This window comes from Hypomesus nipponensis, chromosome 17 (genome assembly GCF_054491055.1).
Source record: "Hypomesus nipponensis isolate SF chromosome 17, ASM5449105v1, whole genome shotgun sequence".
NCBI lineage: Eukaryota > Metazoa > Chordata > Actinopteri > Osmeriformes > Osmeridae > Hypomesus > Hypomesus nipponensis.
In genome coordinates, this window is record NC_140377.1 from 10,591,454 (window position 1) to 10,600,057 (window position 8,604).

General features: G+C 39.9%; 2 protein-coding genes across 3 annotated transcripts; both read right to left on the minus strand.

Annotated features, from left to right (window-relative positions):
- Positions 1 to 545: 545 nt before the first annotated feature.
- Positions 546 to 2,855, minus strand: LOC146253515 (parvalbumin beta 3-like). Of its 2 annotated transcripts, none has more exons than XM_084677056.1 (5): positions 2,772 to 2,855; positions 1,914 to 1,983; positions 1,596 to 1,728; positions 1,232 to 1,341; positions 546 to 838 (listed from the first exon to the last, which is right to left on the minus strand). In XM_084677056.1, the coding sequence occupies exons 2-5, from the start codon at positions 1,972 to 1,974 to the stop codon at positions 813 to 815; spliced, it is 330 nt and encodes a 109-aa protein (XP_084533182.1). In that variant the 5' UTR covers positions 1,975 to 1,983; positions 2,772 to 2,855; the 3' UTR covers positions 546 to 812. The 2 variants fall into 2 exon arrangements, with proteins under 2 accessions (XP_084533182.1, XP_084533184.1); XM_084677058.1 differs by lacking the exon at positions 2,772 to 2,855 and adding an exon at positions 2,309 to 2,412.
- A 1,961-nt stretch (positions 2,856 to 4,816) lies between these two features.
- pvalb5 (parvalbumin 5) lies at positions 4,817 to 8,471 on the minus strand. Its single transcript, XM_084677060.1, has 4 exons — positions 8,411 to 8,471; positions 7,476 to 7,608; positions 5,355 to 5,464; positions 4,817 to 5,115 (listed from the first exon to the last, which is right to left on the minus strand). Exons 1-4 carry the CDS (start codon positions 8,469 to 8,471, stop codon positions 5,093 to 5,095), a joined length of 327 nt encoding a protein of 108 aa, XP_084533186.1. The 3' UTR covers positions 4,817 to 5,092.
- Between the last annotated feature and the right edge of the window lie 133 nt (positions 8,472 to 8,604).

The window sequence follows — 8,604 nt, forward strand, 5'->3', positions numbered from 1 at the left end:
CTGTCAAACAAAACCAGGCTGCAATAATTTTCAATATTACATATTTGTTAAAGAAATACTTCATGAAACAAGTCTTGTTGTGTCTTCATTAATAAGCCAAGTTTGGAAAATTCCACAGCCAAGTAGACTTTGTATTTAACACCCCCTTCCTAGTAATGCTATTTGCTAGAATGAAATATCCAGCTGATGCAATGTGGCCTATTCATAGTTCCCACTGCAGTGTCAGTTTGCTTCACTACTTTGCCCCATTGACTAAAGCGTCATCCAGAGAATCTTGGAGCAGACCTGGGAACTAATTGAGCATATGAAAGCAATCCCTTGCAAATCCCTCAGGAGTATCCAGGGCCAAGCCCAAAGGGACTCCCTCAGTATGCATGTGCCAGGACCTGGCCCAGCTCCTGCGGGTCTTCCCTCCTATCAGGGCATGATTCGAACAGGTGCTGTGTTCTACTCTTGCCACCATACATTCAGGTATGCACGAATGTTGGGTGTGCTGAATGTCATGCCTCTATCCAAGTTACAAAATGAACACAGACAGGAAAACCTAAAATACAATTTTTTAGACCAAAAGAGTATTTATTCCTGGTTTTTCACTCTTCCTCAAAAGTGCAGATAGAACATTGTACAATTCATACAAGCCATTTTTTTAGCAAAACTTGTCACAATTCACTATGGAGAAATTGTGCTAAACGTTGAGAAATAGTCTGTTGGCTGTTAATAAATAACATATAAAAAATATGAATTCAACTAAAAGTGAGTGACTCTTGTTAGTTGTGGTTCCATGAAATGTGGTAGACGTAGTCAATGGAAATTTATGCCTTTACAAGGGAAGCAAACTCTGAAAGTAAATAGAATGAAACTACCATTAGTTTTGTGCACAACGTATTGAAATGGAGACTATAAACTCAGATTTATATATACACACACACACACAACAGTACTAGGAAACATGTCCACAATTACCTTTTGTGAGTTTAAAAGTAAAAAGTTACTTAATAAAAAAAAATTGATCACAATATTGTGATTTGTCATGTTTTTTCTAACAATTATGTAAATAAGCCAACTATGCCAAGCTCAGAGGACCCTCTAATTCTAAACTCACTTTTTAAAATACCAAAATATGACTGATTAAGGTGAATTATGCAGAACCACCTGATTCAGTACCTAATAAAAAAATACAGTTCAGAACTATCCAATGACTTGAGGAAAGCTTTCCTGAGATTGATCTTACCATCAACTCCAATCATGCCATCACCATCCGCATCACCAGCATTAAGGAAGTCCTTGGTCTCCTTTTCAGAGAGGGCTCTGGCACCAGCAGAGAAGTTCTGCAGGAACAGCCTGAGTGGAAAGAGAGAGAGGATGGTTGGGCTAGTTTCCCCTGGGACAAGAGCATCATCCATCTCATACATATTGGGGTTTTGATGTGGTAAGCTGAATTACATTTTGGATGGAAATCTTAGAGGTTTAGACCATAGAAAGACCTAAATATCCAAGGTTCAGAGATGTAGTAGATGGACTTGATCCATGGATCCATCTACTCAGTTGTCAGTAATGAAATAATAGATCATTTGATAATAGCCAAAGATTCATACTTGAGCTCATCCTCCTCAATGAAGCCACTCTTGTCCTGGTCAATGATGAAGAAAGCCTTCTTGACATCATCAGCTGATTTGGCAGAAAGCCCAACCTTGGCAAAGAAGGTCTTGTAGCTAAAGCTGTCGACAGCTGTCAGATGAGGGAAGAGAAAAGGAGGGGTATTAGTGGTGGCACTTGTAGCTATCTGCAGCATTCCTAGTTTTATAGCAATAGGAATTTCTCATGATTTGATTCTTTATTCCTTTACTGAGAAACGGAGAAAGAGAGAGAATGATTCTAGAATGGGACATTAAGAATCCAGCATTAAGACTTACCTGAGCAACCATCTAGGGCTGCTTTAATATCAGCATCACTGAGAAGTCCTGCGAAGGCCATTTCTTCTATCTAAAAATTAAACATGGATGTCAATGTGGACAGGCTTAATTTATAGTAAATAATCTGTAAGATATGCAAATGATGGAATTTCCCTTCCAGAATAGACTCCTTGAGGTAGGTTACTGCTGGTCCTAAAGTCAGCCTTCACACAGCTTTAATTGCCTAAATGTACTTTCTTATTTTCAGTAACTGGATTATACTATGGGGTAAACTGGGGTAAAGTTAGTGGATTTCAAACGCTGCTAAATTTTGCATCAGCAAATTCCAGATACATAGAATAAAAAATTTAAAATCAACCATTCATCAATTATTCGTTACCAAGCTTAGAACCTACAACTGAAAAGCTCCACACCACTCTACTCCATTTGCAGGGAGGCTAAAGTTAATTTCAACAACTTTTTCCAAGGAATACTCCTTACGAAAAACAATTAAGTGATGCTGCTTCCATATTCAAAGCCCCATATAGGCTACAAGTTACAGAAGGCATCTTGACAACTTTACAACTTGACTTAACGATTCCTCATTTGAAATACTGGCAAAACAAAAAGAAGAATCCAGGAATGATGCTTTGTCTAGGCCTAGTAAAAAAAATAAACGGCCTCCAATGTATTTCTCTACTTTCCACTTTGACTTAGTTGTCCGGTTGTCCAAAACCATTCTGATTCCATATTCACTAGTCAGATATATTCCAAGGGAATGTCGTTTCAATGAATCTTCATTAAACGCCAAGCACCTGCAATCAATCAACGACTCGCGCCCTCCGCCCACGAACCCAGGGAGCCGGGTATTCCACTCACCTTTGCTCTGCGTTGAGGCGAGTGAAAACCGGGAAGTTGGACTCGAGTGGTTGCCTTAGCTCTTTTCTTTGGCTTATATATACTCTAGCCACACCATTTACAGAGACTAGAGTTCAGTATCAAGTAGCCTAGCAAGATGCAACGGTTTTCAAAAAATGTGTCTAGTAGTCTTAAACTATATTTAGTTTAACAAATGAGTATGCTCAAAATCTCATGTGTTAGGGTTTATTGACATGTTAGACACCATGTAATCTAAGTGGAGTGACTTCATTGGCCATCTATTCATAAATGATTTGTGGCGTTCAAAAATATTTAACATTTGTTGTTTTTGAGATGTCATTTAACCCCAGAGATAAAAATGTTCAAAATATTTAAAAGTATTTTAGGCACATAGGCCATTACCCCTATACAGCAGTCACTGTAGATTAGGTTTCTGTTTCTAGGGAATACGATAACATTCTACTGCTGATAGGCTACTAACGCTGTTTATTGAGTTGTATTTATTATTTCAATATACAGACAATTGAATGTACCTTCGTGATATAAATCATATCTTTTGGCATGTTGTCAGGATGAGAAAAGTTCGTTCGAATTAATTTGCCAGATAAATTAACATGTTAACGGGAGAACACCAGGACTGCAGTCTTTGATGGGGTTGCAGAAATTCATGTGTGTAAATTACTCCGGGATCAACCATGCATGCATGCAATTGTTGCCTTGTTCAATAGGCCCACCTTAGCATCTGTAGTGCAAATGCAGCTAAATGTTTTTCTCATCAAAGCTGATCGCCTGGTAATCTTAGTACATGATCCATGTCCTTACTTAGGCAATGGAAAGAATCCTACAGGAAGCCTATTTATGTGTGTGAACTAGACCAGCATTGGCTGGTTCCTAAAACTGATGGCCATACTCCAGTGTCAGTTCTTCCATGCAGCGTTTTACGCAATGTCACCAGAACACTAGCTGTTTATTTGTTCTCAAGTTAACAACTTAGCTATGGCCTTGCAGTGAGTGCAAAGCAAACTAAAGCGATTGGTTGGCCGGTTCTAACTTTTGACATATCTACAATTTAATTAATATATTCAATTGAATTGGTCTGAATAGTTCGTCTTTATTGGTAGTGGGGGGGGGGAATTATTGGTAAAACAAACTGCCTTTTGCGCTCCACACACTTGCATTACTATTGATATCCCAAGCTGATATCAAACTTACGTCCCTGACCTGTACATATAGTGGGTTAAGCAAGGGAAGTTTGTATAGTCCATTATATTGCACACTTCTTGTACGCAGGAAGCTTGGGGAAAAAAAGATGAGTCGCTCTAATGAGGGGCCTGTGCCCCAGTAGAGCTTTATATCTAGCAACGCCCCTGTGCCCCCACCTTACGCAGCCGGTGCTCTTTTCATTTGTTTCGCCCTTGGCCCTCAGATAGCCTGAGTCCGCCACTGATTGATCATAGCTATCAGAACTAAATCCGACCGATCCGACTTGATACCTCTCCAGCAGAAGGCAGTATATATCCCATGTACAGTAAGTACTGTATGTCACATTTATTGCTAGAAAAGTAATGCATTTCTGATGAGTCTATGTTATCTGCAGACACTCTACAAATACAAAAGGTTAGTTGTGTACTCCTGCATACATTAAGTCATAGAAAAGGCTGAATTAACATGGCATTAAATGTAAACAAAGTGATTTTTGAGGGCTCATCCAACTGTCATCATGATATCTTACTATCATAGTACTTGTGTGATTCACTGCTGCGCAGAGTATTAATACCGTTCTCTGATTCACTCGCTGGCATTTGGAGGGCCTTGGCACTGTCTGTGATTGCGTGCTTCATTCAAATGAAGCCAGAGCATCTCACTAGCTGCTGCCGTGATAAATGCAGCATGACTGCCTATGGGCAGTTTGCTTATACCATCACATTCAGAGTATCTCCTCTTGTACACAGAGAACAAAGAGAACCTATTGTGTCAATTTAATATCTAATTAATAATTTCATTTTTACAGTGTGAATAAAAAGTAAGAGACGTTAGGGGTTTCTCAAAATTTTATTAAATTATTCCAGTTGCTTAATTGATCAAACGTTCAATAAAATGCATCTAAATCGATAATTATGTTTGCCTAGGGACTAGTGCTCCAAAACACCAAACCAGAGACAGTGTCAGTCAAGTATTTACTGTTGGTAAGCCTTCCATTCAACAAGAGAGGTGTTTGGGGTTCCATACATTGTAAAAGGTTACATTGTAACAGGTTACAAATTGTTACATTGTAAAAGGTTACAGAAGAAAAATAGACAACCATGATGAGAAGGGAACCTTTATTTCAGCAAAGCGCAGAACTCTGGAAAAAGAACAATAGAATGAAGATGACATTAGGCTTTGAGAGGCACAACACACACTTTAACCAGGCTTACAGGCGCCCTTCTTTACACCTTTGACACATTTAATGTGTACACCATGTGTACACCAAGTTTTTATCATGTTTATACATTTAATTTGCTTGAATGAGATACAGTATATCGTAATGCTGTTCAATCTCTTGCAGTTGGTTCTGATGACAATGGGGGAACGTAAATGTACCTTCCATTCCGATCTTGCCATCCCCATCTCTGTCTCCCGCTGACAGCAGGGTCTTGGTCTCAGTCACAGTGAGTTCCCTGGCTCCCGAGGAGAAGTTCTGTAGGAAAAATCTTACAAATGTGGCAGAGAACTCAAATTATTAATAATGAACATCTTTTTGCCCGATTTCATTTCTTTATGTCAAAGTTGTCTCATAGTTCATGGTGATGTAATCACAATAGGTGTCTTTGACTTCATGTAGACCCGGCGGTGCTGCTGCAGCTGGCTGACATGAAGCACTGAATGCTGGTTAGACTTTTTGTCCGACTTGAGACGGCGCCGAGGCTAGGTCACTGTGACGTATCCATCAAAGTACCATGAGATCGATTTGAGAACTGCGGTTGCTGGCTGTGTGGCCGAGTACATTTTCTCAAGAGCAACTGCACGGGTTCTAATGACGACATTCATGATTGCTCAGACTCACACACGTCAACTTTGACGTGTGATTTGTATTTATTCTGACAACTTCAGTTTCGGCATTGCTCAAATCCGGACCAAACAGTACAATTTAATTCAATATAGGCCTATGCCTTTATTGACAGACTGCGAAAGCCTACTATTGTTGAAGAAAGGGTTTTAGTCCGCCTCTTCACTAACGGAAATACTAAGTTTAATTGATCTTCTGGTTCTGGTTGTAATATCAATCTGCAGATATGAGAAAGAGTTTAACATGGACCAATACATAATATAATGAAAAATGTCAGTGCATTGGTTCGTGCAAGTTCTGATGCGAAAGCAATTGAATTCGCGACCATGCAGTTCGTCAACGATAAAGTAGACAGCGCTTGATCGGCCATGACTGAAGTCAACGCAGCAAACCACGAGAAGCTGCAATGTTCGACTGCACAGAGCGGGTTTAACTCAGACCCCCACCCCTCGCCCCTCGGCTTGAAGCAACGGACCTGGTGGATGTAGGTGGTATTGCATTTACGGTTAGGTTTCCGACTCTTCCGGTCGTTTTTATTTTATTAACTCCAGTCAACATTTACAAAACTATCTCCCCCAATAATGTTTGTTCGATTCTCGAACGTGGCTCATACTACTAGCTTTTTTATAGAATAATTTTTCCAGATTTTTGCTTAGTTTGAAACCAATCCGAAATGGGTAAACTAGCACCCCATTTATTTGCCTACGTCAATAAAAGTTGCCTGCAAATGTGCTCGCGGATACTAACAGGGCACGAGCACGATAGTTCACATTGGCCGATAGCCGATTTACATTGAGCTGAATGAGCCATAGACTTATATTGAATGAGCACAGGGAGAAATGGCTTGAGTTGCCTGCCTTGTTGTAGCAAGTTTAGCAAATCGTTGTCACACATACATGAAATGTTGTTAATATAGTTTATTCCCGTTATTTTAAAACAGATTTGATTTTTCGTAAAAACGTTCATGACATGATGGCAAATATATTATGTTAAGCGTGAGCATAGATTGTTGACATGTCTATCTGGAGCAAATACGAAGATTAATACTTTAACTGTTAACCACAATAGGAAATTATATATATTTAAATAATATTAGTCTTGCCTTCAGAAGCTTTTGTTAAACACACCCATTATTCTTTTTTGATTGTGTCATCAAGCCAGACTGCTTTTGTGGGACAATGAAGGTCCTCAGTGATTATGTTTCACCCCCACTTATATCTGATGAAAACGCCTTGTAGCCTACATGGTTCTGTGAATATTCCCCTTTCAAAGGCAAATGTTCAATAAAGTATATTTTTGACACAGTTCTCAAGCTTTAATTATTAGGCTACATTATTACCAAGTCTTGTTAGATCACGTTATATCCATTAATAGGCATTTGTTTTGTAGGATGAACATATAAAACACAGGCCACATTTCTACACGGATGATAAATTGAAGGCAGTGTGAATTTTGTGGCATTTTGTTTGAATATAAAGTTGACAGTAAGCTATGGTAAGTGCATATGGAAGATTTCGGTTACCAAAATAACTATTAAGCTTTCTGTGCCTGGCGAGAACAACGACGGTCGTTTCATGCAGCCGCAGCCGATGTCGAACGCACCTATTGTCACGTCCACAACCATGACCCTCAGCTTCATTTGGGTCAAATCTTACTTTAGCTCCTCCTCCTCTATGTATCCACTCTGGTCCTGGTCCAGGACTGTGAACACTTTCTGGCCATCAACCTCAGGCATGTCGCTCAGACCTACTTGTGCAAAGAATGCCTTGTAGTCGAATGTGCCTGGAGCTGTGGGGGAGAGAGGGAGAGTGAATGAAAGATGTGTGGGGAGAGTGAAAGCATGAGAATGGAACACAGAAGGAGTAGAGAGATGAATAGAGAAATGTCACATTTACTCATGCGCTCAAGTGACTTTCATTTTACTACTACTGACATTTACCAATACACCACCCCCAGCATTTTACTGTCACTGAGTCCATCAACATTGTAAAACTACTTTACATTAGGCAATCTGAACACTCCAGCAAACACACCATACCTCAGGCAATCCATTGACATGTGAATGAGACTGTGAAGATCTGACTTACAAATTCATGCATTCACTATTTACTTGCAGTGTCACTCACAGCATGACATCTCCTCAGCTATTTTGCTTAAACAAGGAGTGCACAGTAATCATGTAATAAATGCTGTAATTAAACAAACAAGGATAAAAGGTGATGGTGTTCTGAATTAAAGTGAACATACACTTGACATTTGGGTTCCTTCTAGATGGTGTGCTTTGGCTGCCCTCTGAAGCAGATGTAATGCATGGAGATAAATAATTAAGTGCTGGTGGGCTGTGAAGTCTGCATAGTTTGCGTGATTTGGTCTTCTCCTGAGAACTCGCCATAAACACTGTGGTATCTGGGTAGTAACTTCTCCCTAGCCCTCTGGCTGCTTGGTTACCTGGATACACCCTTCCCCCACCAAACAGGTAAATAACCTCATGAGACTGGGAGTGGATCTATCTGTGTTGGTGTTCTATTGCGTGCATTCATGATTATGCTTATGTGTGCATGTGTGTTTGTGTGAGTGGTTCCTGTCTCACCTTGACAAGCCTGGACTGCAGCCTTGATGTCCTCATCTCTCAACATCCCTGAAAGTGCCATGGTCCTTGATGCCTGAGGGGTGCTGTAGCATGTAAGGAAAACAAAGTGACAATAAATAAAACAGACACGTGTCTTTAGCTGTAAGATAACAAACAAAAAAAACGACAAGGTGGGTGAAACCGACAAGGTGTGT

Coding starts and splice junctions, on each gene's coding strand:
- LOC146253515 (XM_084677056.1), bottom strand. CDS start 1,974: ATGGCCTTCGCAGGACTTCTCAGTGATGCTGATATTAAAGCAGCCCTA. Junction 1,342..1,595: donor ATTGAGGAGGATGAGCTCAA/GTATGAATCTTT, acceptor CTTTCCACTCAG/GCTGTTCCTGCAGAACTTCT. Junction 839..1,231: donor TGGCATGATTGGAGTTGATG/GTAAGATCAATC, acceptor ATTTACTTTCAG/AGTTTGCTTCCCTTGTAAAG.
- pvalb5 (XM_084677060.1), bottom strand. CDS start 8,471: ATGGCACTTTCAGGGATGTTGAGAGATGAGGACATCAAGGCTGCAGTC. Junction 7,609..8,410: donor TGCAGTCCAGGCTTGTCAAG/GTGAGACAGGAA, acceptor TCTCCCCCACAG/CTCCAGGCACATTCGACTAC. Junction 5,116..5,354: donor TGGCAAGATCGGAATGGAAG/GTACATTTACGT, acceptor TTCTTTTTCCAG/AGTTCTGCGCTTTGCTGAAA.